Genomic DNA, 19,227 nt, shown 5'->3' with positions numbered 1-19,227 from the left:
AGGAGCTGGTTGGAGGTAGGTGATGAGTCTCTGCTCCTTGCTCCATCCCAGTCGTGGTCCGAAGGTGCATTTGGGACCCGGGCTAGAGCCTTTCACTCTGTACCCATCACTAGGATGGGTGGACAAAACTCTGTGTGAAGAAGACCTGAGACAGGGGGTTTAGTGGACTATAAGCCCTGCGTGAATTAACAATGACCGGACAAAAAACCAAAACAAAGCTAATTATCTAAGGCCCCATTAAGGAAGGCTCTACTCAGAATGGGAGGAAAGTGCTGCTGTCTGCTGCCATGCTAAGAACACACCTGAAATCATGTGTTCAGCTCTGAGCACTCCATTTTAAGAAGGATATTGAAAACTGGAATATAGGGGCAGCTAGGTGGCACAGTTAGTAGAGCACCGGCCCTGGAGTCAGGAGAATCTGAATTCAAATTTGGCCTCAGACACTTGACTCACTTACCAGCTGTGTGACCTTGGGCAAGTCACTTAACTCCAATTGCCTTGCCTTCCCCCCCTCAAAAAAAAAAAGAAAGGAAAACTGGAATATAGCCAAAGGATTGTAACCAGGAAGGGGCTGGAAATCTTACCATGTGAGGACCAGATGAAAGGAACTGGAACGTTTAGCATGGAAAAGGGAGGGTCTAGGCAGGATAGAATAGCCAATTTCAAGTATTTTAAAGGTTATCATACGAATGGTTGGCTGTAGAGGGCAAATCTGGGTGGAATGGGTGGAAGTTGTCAAGAGACAGATTTCTGGAAGCAAAGAGCTCCTAATGTCACAAAAAGTAGAATGGGATGCTGGTAAGGTGGTGGGTTCTCCATTGCTGGAGGGTTCCAAGCAGGGGCTGGATAAGTACTTGTTGAGAAGACAGAGAGGAGAGATTCTGTTGTTCTGATTCTAGGTCTCTGTCCCTCTGCCCTTTCCCCACCCTCCCTCATCCATCTACCTGTTATAACCATCCCTTGGCAACATAGTTCAACAAAACATACGTGGGTGTAAGAAGGAGCAAGGAGGGCTGGATCTCCAGGTGCTAGCCCCCTCCTAGAGACCAGAGCCTTGGCCCTGTATTACCCAGTGCAGACTGTGCAGAGCCCCTTGCAAAGAGACCACAGATGTGTGATTGAGGCAGAGGAAAGAAGAGGAATAAATTCTTTTGTATGAAACCCTGGACCTTGTAAAGCCTATTTCTTCCTTGAGGCTTCTGGGACTCCTCACCTGCTTTTATTTTTGAGCAGGGCACAGGCATGTGGTGATGATGGCGGTGGTGGGGGCGGTAGTAAAAAGATCTCATCTGCTTCTTATTTGGAATGGCTTGTGAGGGAGGGCCGGTAAGGAAGTGGAGAATTGGTGAAAGAGAGATCCTTCACTCATAATTAGGAGCAGGTCAGGTAAGGTGCATTTAAACAGACCCACCATGAAGCTGGAATAGCTCTTAGAGACCACCTTCTCCTGCCCCTTTATTTGACAGATGGGGAACTGAAGCCCAGAGAGCAGAAATGAGCTGTAATTGGCGAGTGGGCTGAGAACTGGGCTTGGACACGGAAATCTCGGTTTGAATTCTCAGCTCTTCTGTTCTTACTGCCCATGTGAACTTGGGCAAAACACTGCCCCCCTCAGTTTCCTTCTCTGTTAATATATACAGAGTCCATGTATCTGTAACTCTATACAGCTGCCAGAACAATTGTCACATTTAAACCATGTTACTCCTTCACTTGAGAAGCTTTTAGTGGCTTCGTATTCCACTATAATGGGCACAGGGGATAGAGTGTTGGGTTTGGAGTGAGGAAGACTCATCTTCCTGAGTTCAAATCTGGCTTCAGACACTTACTAGCTGTGTGACCTTGGGCAAGTCACTTAACCCTGTTGGCCTCAGTTTCCTCATTTGTAAAATGAGTTGGAGAAGGGAATGCCAAGCCACTACAGTATCTTTGCCAAGAAAACCCCAAGTGGGGTAAGGAAGAATTGGATACAACTGAACAATCACACCAATTATAAGATGCAAAAGTTTCAGTTTGGCGTTTAAGTCTCACCACAACTGACCTTTTCAGATTCATTGCATGTTATCCTCCTTTATGGGTTCTGTACTCTAGCCCAACTCGGCCCTTTGCTGATCCTCAAACTTGGCATTCCAACTCCCACCTCCATGCCTTTGTCATGCTTGGAATGCATTCCCTCCCAGCCTCAGTCTCTTAGCTTCTTCGAGGCTCAGACCAGGTGGTAACTCCAATAGGAAGCCTTTCCTGACTCCCCTTCCTTGTGCTTTCACCCTCCTCAAAAGATCAAGTACATACTTATCTGTACATATTGTCTCTCCCCCCGCTCCCCGGCCCCACAAATGTCAGCTGCTCGAGGGCAGGAAATGGTTCTTGTTTTTTCTTTGTATCTCTAGTGCCTAGCACACTTCCTGGTACATAGAAGGCACTTAATTTTTTTTTTTATTTTTAGTTTACAACATTCGGTTCTACATAATTTTGAGTTCCAGAGAAGGCACTTAATTAATGTTTATTGGGTTAGATGGGAAGGAACGCAGGAAGGGAGAGAGAGAGGAAGGAAGGAAGGAATGAAATAAGCATTTATTAAGCACTACTATGTTCCAGGTACTGTGCTAAGTGCTTTACAAATATTACCTCATTTGATCCTCACAATAACCCTGTGAGGGAGGTGCTATTATCCCCATTTCACAGTTGAGGAAACTGAGGCAGACAGGTTAAATGACTTGCCCTGGATCACACAGCCTGTCTGAGGTTGGATTTGAATTCAGGTTTTCCTGACTCCAGGCCCAGCTTTTCTACCACTGGGCTACCTTACCAGTATGAAATTTGCTCAACAATTCAATTCAAATTAACCCGTGTCTGCTGAGCACCTACTAGGTGCGTGGTACTCATTGCTATGAAAAATAACAGTAAACAGTTGCATAGACATCCTGGGAAAAGTAAAAAGCCCTATCAAAGCTTTGAGAAGGGAGAGATCACTTCTAGCTCAGGAAATCCCAGAGACTTCCTGGAACAGGAGGCATTTGAGCTGAGGCAAGGCAGGATTTATACATGCAAAGATGGGCAGAAGGGGAGGAATTCCAGGCATTAGGAAGAATGTGCAGACACGAAAAAGGTATGGACACATAGAGGAGTGGTGATTAGTCCAGCTTGGCCAAAGCTTAGGTTTTAGGGGGAGAATGATGGTAAATAAGGCTGGAAAGGCAGGTGGAAGACCTAGAATGCCAGTGGGGGATGGTCAAAGGGTTTTGTATAGTGAGTGTCACGATAAAAGTGGCATTTTAAGGAAGGTTACTCTGATGATTTCTCCAACAAAGCCCTCTTCTGATGCCCTTCACATGGTCAATGGCGCTCAAGCTCAAACAACTTCCACTCACCTGGAAAAGCCTGTCCTGTGTAGCTGGCAATAGCATGAGTGTTTGTCATTTGAGGACCAGCCTACCTTGGGACCACCAGGTGTTTGATTTTTCATCCATTGAAGCTTATGAAAAACTACGAAGGCACAAAAGGGCTTTGATACACACCAGTAAAGAGCATGCTGATGAAATCAGAGATCCTAGAAATATTTTTTAAGCCTTTGCAAAAGGCTTTTTTGAATTTTGTATTTTGAAGATACAGCAAAAACAGAAGTACAAACATTCCTCCTCCCCAACAGCTGAGGATGGAGTATGCTCTCGCTTATACCATCTCAGGCTTTAGGGAGAACAGATTTAGACAGAATACTTTCTACCTAAGGTGGTCCTACCCAATTCAAATCCAAGTGCTACCACTCGGGATATTGGTGCTGATCTGGCCACAAAACTCAGTGTGGACTTGACTTCCAGGTTCCCTGGATGACCTTTTGAAACACAATTTCCTAGTGTCTAATCCTTTGGAGACCAGTCAGCAAGTAAAGAAACCAACCATCCTGTCAATGTGGTCCTGGTTTCTACATCTGCTTTGGTGGCTACAAATCTTTTAAATTTACTTTCTTAATCAGGTATAATAAGTACTCGTTTTTGCAGAGCTATACCCTGGAGAAACTAGAAAATTTAGGTTAGCCTCAGTTCCTGCCCTCAGGGAGTTCACAATCTGGTTGGTGGCCTTGGTACAAACACAAATAATCATACTAAACAACTTTGCTGGATAAATGTAATAGAGAGAGGCAAATAAAGCTCTATGGGAGGCCCCAGGGAGAAGATTGGGGGTAGCGATGGGGGAAGACTTTTGGGAAGAGGCTATTTTGAAGGAATATCTGTTAGTTTATTGCAATAGCCTGGGTGAGTGGTAAAAGGGGTCCAGACTGGGAGAGATGAAGATACCGATAGAGATAAGCACAGATCTATGTTTTGCAGGTGTCAGGGGACAAAACCTAGACTGAGAATCAGAAGATCTCGGTCCCAGTATTGGCCTTGCCGCTATCACCTCTAGGATGTAGGGCAAATGCCTTCCCCTCTCTGGTCTTGGTTTCTGCCTCTGTAAAATGAAGGGATTGGACTGGATAATCTCTCTGGCTACTTCATATGTCTGACATCTCAGAATTCTATGATCCCGTTCTGTGGCCCATTGAATGACCTGAACCAGAATGGACCTGGTTCTCTCAGGTGATGTCAAAGAAAGAAAGGGATAGTGATTCAGCACCAGCCTCCCCCCCCCCCCAGGTCTGTGGGTGAAAACAAATGAGTCAGAGGGTGACGATGTGGGACTAGGGGGAGTGAGTGGCTTGGAATCATAGCCTGTCAGTACATGGAGGGACTAAATTTAACTCTCAGCTGCAGGCCCTGTCACTTCTGGGACAAGCTAATCTTGGGCTCTTGAGATCTAAGCCAGGGGAGCAAGAGTCCAGGCACTGGGCCCTGGGGGAGACTCTCTGGGGAGCCTGGGAGAGAGAGCAGTGGATCATAGATTCCTTGGGTCCATATACAGCTGCCATAGCAGCATTTATGGGCAGCTGGGTAGCACAGTAGATAGAGCTCTGGACTTGGAGTCAGGATGACCCGAGTTCAAATTTGACCTCAGACACTTACAAGCTGTATGACCCTGGGCAAGTCACTTAAACCCCAGTTTCCTTATCTGAAATATGAGGATAGGGCAGCTGGGTGGTACATAGAGAAAGCTCTGTGTTTGGGGTCAGAAAAACTCATCTTCCTGAGTTCAAATCTGGCCTCAGGCACTTACTAGCTGTGTGACCCCAGGCAAGTCACTTAGCCCTGTTTGCCTCAGTTTCCTCATCTGTAAAATGAACCGGAGGAGGAAATGGCAAAAACCATCCCGGTGTCTTTGCCAAGAAAACCCCAAATGGCATCACAGAGAGTCAGGATTGAACAACTACAAAAATTAATATAACAATGTACCAGTACCCACCCCCTAGGGTTGTTATGAGGATCAAATGAGTTAATATTTGTGACGTGCTTAGCTCAGTGCCTGGCACATAGTAGGTACTTAATAAATGCTTGTTAAAAAAAAGACTAGAGCTATTTCAGCAGTGTGAGGGGTTTTTATGAGTGTCCTGCTCCTGCCACTTGAGGTTCCCAAAGGACAGAGTTGGTTCTCCCTTCTCAGGCCAAAGCCTCCTTGAAGACCAAAATATTTTCTTTCCATTTGTTCAAAGAGTTTGCCTGTTATGACTCTGGCTTCCCAGTAGGAAGTGGGTGGCAATACATTCTTCCCTAGTCCAAGTGAAGAGTGCAGATAAGGCAGTGCCATGTAATGGAAAGGGAATGGAATTCAGGGCCAGGGGACTCTGCCACTTACTGTCTATGTGATCTTGGGCTTTAAAGTGGCTTCACTTGGACTTCCATTTCATCTTCAGAATGTTGGGACTGGACTGAAAAAACCTCTCAGGCCCCATCTAGCTCTAAATTATCTTTCCTAAGAGGGCAAACAAAAGTATAGAATGTGTTCTCTGGCTTATGTAGCCAGAAACCCCATTCTTTTTGTCTTAGAAAGGAGAAATGAATATCAGTTGATGGGTCCTGACACTGGACCCCCTGCCTTGAGCCCAGGTGGCCCACAAGAAGGTGATCAGTCCTGAGGCTGGGCTTTCTCTCTCCTCTGGCCTGGATAACCCACGTTGATGGAATGTCATAGTCCAGAAACCAGTGCCGAGCCTTAAAGGCCCTACTCCTAACCACCTCGTGGATCCCCAAGGTTGGATATTACCTAATCTGCACTGAGCTGGCTGGTCCCCAGGAGGCCACACCCTGTGACCAAGTATCTAGGGATTCAGGTCACAGCTGTTCCCTCCACCCTAGGAAAGGGTCGAGAGGGCAAGCCCCACCTCCCTACCTCTGTCCCTTTCAGTTTCTCCTCAAAACTTCCCTCTCAGAATTCTCCCACAAGGCTCCCCCTTTTTTCCTCAAAGGCAACCTCTTCTAAGGGAACATGTGCCATGGCCCCCAGGAGTCTTCAAGCCGAGCCAAAGAAGAAATGGAGCCACATCTTCAGCTCAATTTAGAAATGAGGCAGTTTTTGGTTCATCACTGCTCTGGTCCTGAGGTCTGGAGGAGGGGCAGGGTGAGGGGGCCCTTGCCATTGCTCTAGGATTCAGTCCCCCCCAGTCCCTGACTCATCGTTGACTGACTCAGGTCCAGTCTCCAGGGAACAGGGTGGGGGGATGGGATGGGAGGAGGAGGGGAAGCCCAGCTGTCTTGTCCCCCCTACCCCACCCCCAACCATCCCTCTGCCCCCCTCATCATATCCAAGGCAGATCAGCTTACATGGAGCCTCAGCCCAGATTCTACCCAGCTCCTGCTATATATATATCTGTCCCAGCCAAGTTTAACACAGACACCCGGACAAGCGGATAGACCATCAGACAGACAGATGGGGGGTTCTGTCCTCAAAGCTCTTGTGCTTCTCTAAAAGCAAAGGTATCTCTTTCTGGTTTGTAGATCATTGACCAGAGAGTTAAAAGAGAGTTTGAAAAGCATCATTGAGTCCGTCTACTTTATTTGACAGAGCAGAAAACTGAGGATCTAAGAAAGAGAGAGGCTTGGCCAAAGTGACACAGATAACAAGTGACAGAACAAAGTTCCCCGACTCCAAATCCGGTGGGACATCTTGCTGTACTGCTCCCATTCCTCACCTTCTGAGGCTGAGCAGAGGACCACCATGGCCCAGAGTTTGGACCAAGTAGAAGAACAGAGACTCTACCAGCAGACCCTCCTCCAGGATGGATTGAAGGACATGTTAGACCATCGCAAGTTCCTGGACTGTGTTGTGAAAGTGAAGGACCAGGAGTTCCCATGTCACCGGCTGGTCTTAGCTGCCTGTAGCCCTTACTTCCGTGCCTTGTTCCTCAAGGACTCAGAAGGGATCCAGGAGATCAGCCTGGAGGAGGTGTCACCAGAAGTGATGGGCAAGGTCCTACATTACCTCTACACTTCAGAGATTGATCTCAATGAGGACAACGTTCAGGACCTTTTTGCAGCAGCCAATCTTTTCCAGATTCCATCCATTTTCACCATCTGTGTTTCCTTCTTGCAGAAGCGACTCTGCCTCGCCAATTGCCTGGCAGTCTTCCGTCTTGGTCTCATGCTGGACTGTGCCCGGCTGGCCGTGGCTGCCCGTGACTTCATCTGTGACCGTTTCCCTCTTATTTCTCGTGACCAAGATTTCTATGGCCTCTCTGCCAACGAGCTCATTGCTGTCATCTCTAGTGACAGCCTCAATGTGGAGAAGGAGGAGGTAGTCTTTGAGGCTGTGATGAAGTGGGCTAACACTGGGGATGACAAGGAGGCCCGGCTCCAGGCCCTGCCCACTGTCTTTGAGAGCATCCGCTTCCGCCTTCTGCCTCGAGACTACCTTGAAAGCCGAGTGGAAAAGCATCCACTGGTGAAGGCCCGGCCTGAGCTACTCCGCAAAATTCAGATGGTGAAGGATTCCCATGAAGGGAAGATGACTGTTCTAAAGAGGAAGAAGAAGAAAGAAGAGATATCTGGGAAAGAAAGAGCCGGGATGGTCAATGGAGTAGATACAGGAGGGCCATCTGGGAAAGTGAAGAAAGCTGGGGAGAAGGAAGCAGAAGAGGCCGATGATGATGACACTATCATCCCTGGGATCCTCAATGACACCATGCGCTTTGGGATGTTCCTACAGGATCTAATCTTCATGATCAGTGACACAGGGGCTGTAGCCTATGACCCTGGGACCAATGAGTGTTACTTTGCTTCCCTGTCCACTCAGATTCCCAAGAACCATGTCAGCCTTGTGACCAAAGAGAACCAGATCTTTGTGGCTGGGGGCCTTTTTTACAATGAGGACAACAAGGAGGACCCTATGAGTTCTTACTTCCTACAGGTACCTGGTGGGGTTGGGGAACAGCAATACTGTGGCTGAGGGTTAGACTAGATGGTCTCTAAGGAGCACAGCATCATGGGATTTACAGAAGGGATGATAGCGGCCATTTAATTTGACCTCCTCGTTTTACAGAGTGAGAAAACTGGAGGATGGGAGAGAGAAAGTGGCTTGCCTAACAACCTAGTAAAAATATAGTAACATAGTAACAACATAGTAAAAAAAATTAATGCTGGGATTTTGAGTCAGATCCTCCGAACTCCAGATCCAGACCTCTTGCCACTTAGTATGACTGGTGAATAATGCTGGGTGTTGGAGACAGCTGTGATGCATAAAATAGATTAGAACAGGAAAAACTCGGAGGAGGTGAGGCCTGTTAGGAAGGTGTTAAATTGTAGTCTCTCTGAACTAACTGGAAGGGACCTCTGAGGATTCTGTAAGCAAATGGAAAACCCCTCTAAAACATCTAGAAAGGGTACTGGGTTTGAATACTAGTACTGCCGTTTGCTAGGTGTGTGACCTTGGACAAGTTCCCTTCCCTATCTGCACCTGGATTTCTTCACCTGTAAAACAAGAGGACTGAAGGTCCCACCATATACTGAGCTGACATCTACCTTTCACCCATCGCTCCCATCCCAGCCTTCTGGAGTTAAATAGAATAAATCTAAAACCCCTTCCACAAGACAGTCCTTTGTATTTGTGTTGGCCCACATTTAAGGGAATGAGAGTCTGGCTAAAGGCGGTAGCATGTCAGCAGGATAAGGGCTGTTGACCCTTTAGGTTATCAATTAAAGCTCCATGGATCTTCAGTCTGTGGCAGCCACCAGAAAAAGTTCCCTCTTCTTCCATATCTTTTCCCTGAGCTCCATATCTGTTCACCCCTATCCTCTGCAAACTGGAGCTATAAATAGTCCTTTTTCCCACCAGGACTGGCTTCTGGCAGCTGCCTTCCATTTTAGAGGGATTTGGAGGGGTAGGGAGGGTGGGGATGGCCCCAGAGATCATCCCAGTCTAACTAGGAGGGGAATGAAGTTTGTCTTTAGAGTTAAAAGTGTGGTCCACAAAGTTAGAGGGTCAGTGAGTTTAGGATAGAATTTTTAATGTGAATCTCAAAGACTTGAGAAATAGAGACTATTGGCTCAATAGTCCTGCTTTCCTCTGCCCTAGTCAGACTCCATTTGGAGGTCTAGGTGTCATATATCGGAAAAGATATTGACAAGGTGGAGTGAGACCAGAGGTGAGTGACACGGACGGTGAAAAGATGAGACCACGTCTCTCAAGGAATTTGAAATGTTTAGAGTAGAAAAGTGTTGGGGGTGGGGGTGGGGAGAAGCTGGGAGGGGATGTGAACTTTGTCTCTAAGCCCTCCAGACTGTCCTGTGAAAGAAGGATTAGCCTACCTCAAGGCAGACCCCCATTAGCTCCTGCATGCCCCCTAACACAGCAGGAATCAATGACAGAGAAGACGAAGCTGTGGGAGGGGGAAAGGAAGGACCCTCAGGCAGACTGGGGGAAGGGCTTGACCGGCTGTCAGGGGAGACGAGCCCCCGCCTTCACATTCTGTTCCATCCCCTCCAGTTTGACCACCTGGATTCTGAGTGGATGGGCATGCCGCCCCTACCTTCCCCACGTTGTCTGTTCGGCTTGGGCGAAGCTGAGAATTCCATCTTCGTTGTGGGTGGTAAAGAGCTCAAGGAGGGAGAGCAGAGCCTGGACTCAGTGATGTGCTATGACCGACTGTAAGGGGGTCATGGGGAAGGGGCAGAGGGATGAGAGGGATGGGGAGGGTAAGGGACTGAGGGAGAGTCATAGTAATGGAAACCACAACTCCCTTCTCTATAGAACCACCTAGCTGCCCCGTAACTGTGTAATGCTAGCTATAGAGAGCAGTCAGAGGGAGGAAAACCAGGGGGAACAATGTCAAAAATACCTAGAAAGGAGAGAGGATTTAGGAGGATATGGTGCTAAATAGTGTCAAAGGTCATGGAGAAACCAAGAATGAGGATTTTTTGTTAAAGACTATCAGATCCTGCAATTAAGGGATCATTCATAACTTTGGAGAGAGGAGTTTCAGTTGAATGATGAGGTCAGAAACCATACTACAGAGAGTTTAGAAGCAAAGGAGAGAAGTGAGAGGTTAAGTGATTTGCTATTAAAAGTCCAAGCTGGAAATAAAAGGAAGCGTTCAGCCTGGAGAAGAGCAGATTATGTCTGGGAGTGTGATCAGTGATTTTAGGTAGTTTAAAGATTGCTTACCTTCTCCAGGAAGGGAGGGAGGAGGGAAGGAGGGAGAGAAGGAGAAAATTTGGAACTCAAAACTTTTCTAAAAAATGTTAAAAACTGTTTCAACATGTAATTGGGAGGAAATTTTATATATACATACATACATGGTATGGTATGTGTGTGTACATGTATGTACAATAAAAAAGATTGTCATGGAGAAAAAAGAACTAGACATGATCTGTGTGGCCCCCTTTGGGGTTTGAGTGGGTGTTAGCATTGGAGTTAGGATTGAAGCTAGGGTTGGCTTGAGGGTAATTTTGATCAGGGTTAGGGAAAAGTCGAGTTTGTGGTTAGGTTTCCAAGTGGAACCTTAATAGATGGCCTTCCCGAGGTGATTTGTCGCCCCAAACTCATCCCTGCTAGCCAGCTCTCTGGCGATGAGACCCTCCACACTCAGCAGCCTGAGGACTAGACTAGTCCATTGCTGGGCCCAGAACTGAAGCCTTTATAGCTTGGTAGGACCTGCCCAAGCTTGGGTTCCACTGTTGCAGCTTCGAAAAGCCTAGAGTTGCCAGAACTTTACCAGAGGATCTTTGAAATCAAGTGCATGAGAATCACTAATTTGCTAAGTAATGGTGTCCTCTTCTTCTCCCCAATCCCAAAGAACATAAAAGAAGGTAACAGGAGACCCAAGAATATACAAATGGTCAAGGACAATTTTCTTAGAATAAAATTGCCTATAGCTATAAGGACGCAAAACTAGTCCTCAAAATTTTTCAGTAAACTAGTGCCTGCCTCCTCTGGCCTGGTCTGACCCAGAGGCAGATGAAATCACCCCAAACTAAGGCAATACTGAACTGAGACCACACCGACCCTACCTTTATGCGTTTTTCAGGCCAGAAACTAGGGACAAGGCTGACAGACTCTGGCCCCAAGGAGCTCACAGCCTGGGCTCCTGGTCTGGGCCAGCCAGTGGAGGAATAGATCTGGGTCTTACCCTCCCGGAGCTCATAGTCTTCAGGGTGGAGAGCAGCAGACAGAGTTCTTATAGCTGGGGGAGACAGAGCTGAAAAAGACCTAGGCTCTGCCCTCATAGTCTGGGGGAAGAAAAGGAGGAGCCTGGGATCCAGGGACAGGACTCACACCAGAGAAAACAGTCTGAGAACAAGAAAAGACATTGTAGAAACCAGGGCTAGCATTGACTCCAGCCTTCATGGTGGGGAGAGAACAGGGTGGAGTGAGCCTGGGGTCGGGGGCAGGGATGGGGCACAGATTTTTCTAGAGGGTGTGGGACTGATCTTGGGCCTGGAAGGATGGAGAAGACATAGGGAGCCAGAGAGAAGAAAGAATCTTCCAGGTGAGACAGAACTACAAAGGCCTGACTCAGCCTGGCTTAGGCAGGGATGAGGCCAGTCTGCTACAGGACAGTCCCCCAATGTGACCCTAGGGCTGGGAGTCAGGCCACTGAGGTTTAAGATCCGCTCTGGACTAGCAATGTGACCTTGGACAAGTCTAAGCTTCCCTTTGCCAGTGGTCATAGGGAAAGCTTGAAGTCCTACAGAAACTGGAGCCCGTTTGTCCTGGGTCTGAAGGGAGAGGTCTCTGAGATGCCAGATCACACTGGGATCCTGGCTCAGCAGATAAAGTGCTGACCCTGTGCCCTCGTTCTCTCTTCTAGATCGTTTAAATGGGGAGAGTCAGACCCGCTGCCCTATGTAGTGTATGGCCATGCCGTGGTGTCCTACATGGATCTCATCTATGTCATCGGGGGCAAAGGGAGTGACCGGTAAGGGCCTGAGGCTGCAGCTTCCAACAGCAGCAAGGACTTGGGCTGGAGCTTAAGTAGAGAGCTCTCTGGCCTCCTGGGTTGTGAGTGCCCAGGATAGGCTGCCCTGAGCACCTGCAGTCCTTCTCTCCAGATAGGGAGGCTGGTGGTCCCCATCTCCCTGGGGGTTTGGGGAAGTGGGGGAAGGGTGAGGTGCAAGTCACCCGAGGCTGGTTCTGGACTAAGGGGCTAAAGAAAGTAATGCCATAAGAGAAAAGGAGGAGATAGGGAGAAAAGGAATGGGTCAAGTGTGTCTTAGGAGGAGGGTGGTGGGATCCTTAGGAGCCCAAGTGGCTTACTGGGGCCCTGCTTCTCCTGACTCAGCTCTAACCCAGAGATACCAGCCCAGCGCAGCCTCAGGCAGGGAAACCAGCCTGACCCAAGGCAGAGAAAGAGGACACAGATGTTTCTGAGGCAGTCTTGCTATCTGGTTTCCTAAAGACTCAAACACTGGTTTCTGTCAGGTCTGCCACTGTCTCATTTCCATTGGGCCTGCTGTCTGATTTCCATTAGACTTCCTGCCTGGTTCCTGGAGGCCCATTCCCTGACTTCCCCCCAGGTTTTTAGCTTCTAGGCCAGGCTGATTATTAGAACAGCCCAAGGTGCTCTTGGGAATCCCTTCCAATCTGATGATCCTATGGAGGCCAGAGAACTCCTCCCTCTCCCCCACCCCACCCCACCATACCCCATGTAACACATTATAAAGAACACCTCTTAAGCACCTCTTAAGTCCCAAACACTGTGTTGGGCCTTGGTGAAGGTACATCGAGATCTGACTGGTGCCCTTCTGGAGCTCACGGTCTAGTAGGCAGGAGGATGAGACACCAATGAAAGTCATCATAAACACATAATTGTATAAGAAAAGACAGCTGTGAGAGATCTGACAGACAAGGTCCTTATCAACCAGACAAACCAGGGAAGGCTTCCCAGCAGAGGTGACATTTAATTTGGACATTAAAATGATGAGTTGAGAATTCAACACCCAAAGAAGAGCAGGGAGGAGATTCTGGGCACCGAGACTAACCTGAGCAAAGTCAGGGGAGGGCAGGGGAGCTCAAAGGGCAGAGAGCCATCCAGTTTGGCTCCTACCTGGCTCAGGTGCCTTCTCTCTCCCACAGGAAGTGCTTGAATAAGACATATGTCTATGACCCTAAGAAGTTTGAGTGGAAGGAGCTGGCCCCCATGCAGAATGCCCGATCCCTCTTTGGGGCAACGGTCCATGATGGCAAGATCTATGTGGTGGCTGGAGTTACCAACACAGGGCTGACCAGCTCATCGGAAGTGTACAACATAGCAGATAATAAGTATGGCCCAGCAAGCATCCCAAGAGGGAAGGGGGATGGGATCTCCAGTTGGGAGCCATGCACACAGTCTTGAAACTCTGTCTCCTACTCTTGGGCTGTGGGATTTTACTACAGCTGTTGTGCCTCTGGGCCTTTATGGGAAAGTCTCCTTTTGAGCTCCAAGGCACAGACCTTTTAGGGAATAGGAGCACAAGGATGAGCTCTCCCAGAGGGTGGGACTTCTGGGTTGGAGATCCTGGGGATTGGTGGCATCCAATAACACCATTAGGTGATCAGAGTGAATCTCTGGTTCCCTGTCTAACCCCAAAATGGGGTCAACTACTTCCTCTGGCCATTTGGCCTGTGCTGGGGTGTCTGGGGAGCTCAGAAAGCAGGATCTAGGCAGTGACCAACCCTCTGTCCCTTGGTGATTTTCCACTCATTAGGAGACAGAGTAGCACAGAAGAAAGATTTGGAATTAGAGCATTTGTGTAATCCTGGCTCTTCTATGATACTTACTATTGGTGTATTCCTTAGAACATCCTTTCCCCTCTCTGGGTCTCAGTTTCTCCATCTGAAAAATAAAAGGACTGGAAAAGATAGTGTCTAAAGTCTCTTTCAGCTCTAAATTCAATAATCTCTATGCTTCTTCCACCAGGTGGGAGCCATTTTTGGCCTTTCCCCAGGAACGCAGCTCACTCAGTCTTGTTAGCCTGGCTGGGACCCTCTACTCCATTGGGGGCTTTGCTACCCTGGAAACTGAGTCAGGAGAGCTGGTCCCTACTGAGCTTAATGACATATGGAGGTAAGATGGGATGGGTGGGGCCACTGCGGATCTTAGAAGGTTTGAAATTGTCTCCTGGGGCTGGGCAGATGGAATGCAGTATGAATTGAATTAAATCGAAGCCAGTTTCCCCTGGTACCAAGCTGAGCAGGCTGCCAGAATGCGAGTCCCTTTCCTCACATATTCAGTGATTGACTCATTCCTAGAATGTTAGAGTCAGATGGAAGCCTAGAACATAGAGTAAAGAACATCAGAATTGGAAGGGTCCTTAGAGCATCAAATGTCAGAACTGGGAAGGACTTTGAATATAGAATCTCAGAATTGGGAAGAATGCTAGAATATGGATCATGGAAATGTCAGCACTGGAAAGAGCCTTAAAACACAGACTGTCAGAGCTGGAAAGGATCAATGGACGTAGTTAGTTAATGAGCATTTATTAAGTGCCAGGCACTGTGCTAAATAAAGTCTGGGGATACAAGGAAAGCATAAGATAGTCCCTGCTTTCAGGGAGCTCACAATTAAAGGGAAGAGATAACATTCAAAGAATGATATAAAAATAAGCTATATATAGGATAAATTTGAAATAACCCACGGAAGAAAGACACTAAGAATTAAAGGGGATCAAGAAAGGCTTCCTGTAAAAGTGGGATTTTAGTTAGAACCTGAAGGAAGCCAGGGAAGTCAGAAGACAGGGACGGTGAGGAAGAGCATTCTATGGAAGGGTAACAGCCAGTGAAAGTACCTGGAGCTTGTGTCTTGTTGGCTTGGCCTTAACCACGGTTATGCCTTCAACAAGATGGAACATCAGAGTAGGGATGTCTTTTAAAATAGTAAAATGTAAAAGTCTTTTTAAAATAATAACATTTCAAATTTGTTCATAAATAACTAATTAAATAGATTGGTTAATAAATGTCTTTAGGGAGCTCTCCACAAGAAACCCAAAACCCCACCCTGTGCTCCTAATTTAATAGCTAGACAGGATGCATTTTTTTTATTTTTATTTTTTGGAGGGGGGAAGGCGGGGCAATTGGGGTTAAGTGACTTGCCCAAGGTCACACAGCTGGTAAGTGTGTCAAGTGTCTGAGGCCGGATGTGAACTCAGGTCCTCCTGACTCCAGGGCCGGTGCTCTATTCACTGCGCCACCTCGCTGCCCCATAGCTAGTATGCATTTTAAGGTTTAAAAATGTTATCTTATTTTATCCTTACAATAATCCTGAGAGGTAGGAGCTATTATTATCCTCATTTTACAGATGAGGAAACAATCAGACAGAGATTAAGTGACTTGCCCAAGGTCATACAGCTAGTAAGTATCTGAGGCTGCATTTGAACTCAGCGTTTCCTGACTTGACGTCCAGTGCTCTGTCCGTGGCATCACCTCACTGCCTATTCCGGGTATAAAATCAGGATTTTCACATCATGAACTTGCTTCAAGTGGGGTGTAAGGGGAAGAGCCCCGGCCGACAAGTCAGGGGACTTGAGCTTGATCGATCACTCATCGTGTGACTTTAGGCAAATCCTTTCCCTTCTCCGGGCCTCAGCTTTCCACTCTGTTAAATAGGGAGGTTCACCTAGATGACCCCTGAGGTGCCTCACAGCTCTAGACTTGACAACCCTGGGGTATACCTGGCAAGTAGGAAGGCTAGACTTCTTAGGTTCAACTCTCAGCTCTGATACTGGCTCTGTGACCCTTGGACAAGTCACAACCTTGCTGAGCCTCAGTTTCTGTACCTGTAAGATGGGGATAATAGTAGCACCTACTTCACGGGATTCTTGTAACAGTCAAAAGCAAACATTGAAGTTCTCCTCTTTGAGGAAGAGTCCCTTCCCCTGTTAATGTCCTTCCCTTGTGCTGGAAATCTTGCCATTAGCACACCATTTCTTTGGCCCTTTACAGAATCCCCTCCTAAAATTAAATAATCTTTAAGTTGTGAACAACCATGATCTCATTTGTACCTACAACAACCTGGGGAGGCAAGTATGTGTCTTATTATGCCTATTTTCTGTTAGGGAAACTGAGGCTCAGAGAGATTAAATGATTTGCCTACGGTTGGTTACACAGCTTGTAAGCATCAGAGCTAGGACTTAAGCCTTAAGCCTATCTCCTCCAGACCCTTCTATCCTGCCTCTTCTAGGTTCCTTATTGTTTAGTCTTCTTTCTTTCACTGCTTTAAGAAAAGCTAATAATAAAGCATCCAAACATAAGAAAAGATAAAATAGGAGATGACTATTTGCATCACAGCGGCGGCTAGGTGGTGTAGTGGATAGAATGCCAAAGCCTAGAGTCAGGAAGCCCTGAATTCAAATTCAGCCTCAGACGCTTATTAACGTGTGACCCTGGGCAAATCGCTTAACTCTGTTTGCCTCAGTTTCCTCATCTGGAAAATGAGCTGAGGAAGGAAATGGTGAACTACTCCAGTGTCTTTACCAAGAAGACCCCAAAAAGGGGCGCCAGGAGTCGGGCACAACTGAAATGACTGAACAACGATCTGCACTACGATATAATACAGCATAAGGAGGACTGGGGATGATGCCACACAAAGATGGGTTGAAGGAAGCTGGGCTGTTTGGCGTGAGGAAGAGGTCTTGGAGAGGTCCAATGGGTGAAGGATCAGATGTGCTCTGCTCGGCCTTGGAGGGCACACCTAGCAGCACTAGGTAGAAGATGGAAGGGGGAAAATTCAAGTTTGATGCCATGAAAAAAATCTCCTTCCAGGGCAGCTAGGTGGTGCAGTGAGTAGAGCACCGGCCCTGGAGTCAGGAGGACCTGAGTTCAAATCCGACCTCAGACACATGTACTAGCTGTGTTACCTTGGGCAAGTCACTTAACCCCATTTGCCCTGCCTCCCCACCTCCAAAAAAAACATCTCCTTCTACTTCGAGCTACGCCCAAGTGCAATGGGCCTCCCAAATGAGCAGTGTGGTCTCCCTCCATGGAGGTCTTCAAGCCAAAGCTGGATGACCATGTGTCATGGAGGGCACTCTTTTTCAGATGTGGGTTGGACCAGATGGTGTCCAGGGCCTCTTCGAACTCAGAGGTTCTGTGACTCTAACTAACATGCACCTCCCTCTCTTCTCTTCTCTCTTTACCCCTAATGCAGATATGATGAAGAGGAAAAGAAATGGGAAGGAGTCCTGAGGGAGATTCCCTACGCAGCCAGCGCCACCTTCCTGCCTGTCCGGCTCAATGTTCTGAGGTTGACAAAGATGTGATCGTCATGGAGGTCAGCCCTGGAGCCCCAGTGGGCTGGTGCTCTCCTCCCCCCACCCCAGTAGGGGACATTGGAGTTCATTTTCTAGGTGTTACATGTTTCCTTGAGGATGTGAAGAGTGGTATCATGGGAAGATCATTGGCCTTGGAGCCAGGAGAGACCTAGCTTCAAATCTAGGCTCTTCTACTTAATTGCCATGTGATCTTGGGTTGAGAAGTCCTTCCACACCTTAGAGCCTCAGTTTCCTCACCTATAAAAATAAGGGTAATGATCCCTGTGCTGCCTTTGCTTTTAAAATGGGCAGGGTCATTTCTATTCTTGCGAGGCCTCTCCACCCCACCCCACCCCACCTGGGCTAGAAGGTCCAGCAGAAGAGGACAGGGACCAGACCAGGAGCAGCCGGACACAAGAGAGGCGGCCTTGAGCATGAGATGCGGAAGAGACAACGGAGGGACTCGGAGATTTCTCTTGCTCCCTCCCCCTTTGTGTCGGGACAAAGAAAGGAACAATCACAAAGAGCCTGCTGGCTGTCTCAACTGCCCAGGAAATCAATCCACTACCTTGGACTGAATGTCTATTGTGTGACGGTCCCTTGTGCTTTACACTGCCTGCGCCTTTGTTGAAGAGCCCTGGACTAGGGTGGCAGGAGTGGGGAAGCAGAAGACCTGGGTTCCAGTCTAGACTCTGTCCTTGGCTCGTTGTGTCACCTTGGGCAAGTGACTTAATCTCTCTGGGTTTCAGGGTCCTCATTTGTAAATTAAGAAGAGCAAGATTTTCATTGCCCAAACCCCGTCCCAGGAGAGGCTGTGATTTGGTGGGGTGGTGGGTGTGGGGGGAGTATATACTGAAAATATGTATGTACACAGACCTGGAAAACGAATAAAGTTCTGGAACAATAAGATTCTGAAATCTTAAGGGTCTATAATTGATTCCAAGATTCCATAGTTTTCTTAGCTGATGACTCCATCAGGCTAATGGGCTTCCTGTTTAGGGACACTCCTCCCCACCCTCTCTACCCCCCAAACAGAGGCATCCCCTGGGGCAAACACAGAGGACTGTCTAAGAGGACAGAGATGGCAGAGAATTAAGGAACTATGTGTATATAGGGAGGGAGTGGAGGGTAAGGGAGGGGGTGAGGGGTTAGAGAGGGAATGGGGGTAAGGGAGGGGGTGAGGGGTCAGGGAAGGAGTAGGGGTTAAGGGGGAATTGGCCCCAGGTGGGTCAGGGAGGAGCTCACCTGGGTTACAGCCGAGAGGGGAGGAAATGTCTGGTAGGTGCCTGTTTTGGCTAATTATTCTTACTGGATCCTAAGCTCACTTGTTTGTGCACAGAAAACTGTATTAAAAGTTGTGATATTTGTGCCAAGAGCTTTGGATTTGGAGTCCAGAGAACTGAATTCAAACCCTGTCTCTGATATATCCTTTCCAAGAGACCCTGGGCAAGCAAACAAAATGCCTTCTGTAGCCTGCAGAACTCACAGGTTACGACGAAGAAAGGACAATAGAAAAGTGAGTTATTAGTGCTTCAGTTATTAAATTCTTGTGCCTGGTGCAATACTTTCCTCGTAGTAACTGTGAGGTCTGCAGGTTATACAAGACCTTTTGTTTGCTTTACTCAATGGGAAAATTATTTGA

At 47.7% G+C, this 19,227-nt stretch overlaps 1 protein-coding gene across 1 annotated transcript; it reads left to right on the top strand.

Annotated features, from left to right (window-relative positions):
* The first annotated feature begins 7,083 nt into the window (after nucleotides 1-7,083).
* KLHL40 (kelch like family member 40) lies at nucleotides 7,084-18,516 on the top strand. Its single transcript, XM_036738919.1, has 7 exons — nucleotides 7,084-7,932; nucleotides 7,975-8,271; nucleotides 9,847-10,007; nucleotides 12,170-12,277; nucleotides 13,435-13,620; nucleotides 14,258-14,404; nucleotides 17,483-18,516. The coding sequence occupies exons 1-7, from the start codon at nucleotides 7,084-7,086 to the stop codon at nucleotides 17,592-17,594; spliced, it is 1,860 nt and encodes a 619-aa protein (XP_036594814.1). The 3' UTR covers nucleotides 17,595-18,516.
* Nucleotides 18,517-19,227: the final 711 nt, after the last annotated feature.

Source organism: Trichosurus vulpecula, chromosome 9, assembly GCF_011100635.1.
Source record: "Trichosurus vulpecula isolate mTriVul1 chromosome 9, mTriVul1.pri, whole genome shotgun sequence".
NCBI lineage: Eukaryota > Metazoa > Chordata > Mammalia > Diprotodontia > Phalangeridae > Trichosurus > Trichosurus vulpecula.
Note: the sequence above shows the minus strand (reverse complement) of the source record. Positions and strands in the feature narration are given on the sequence as shown.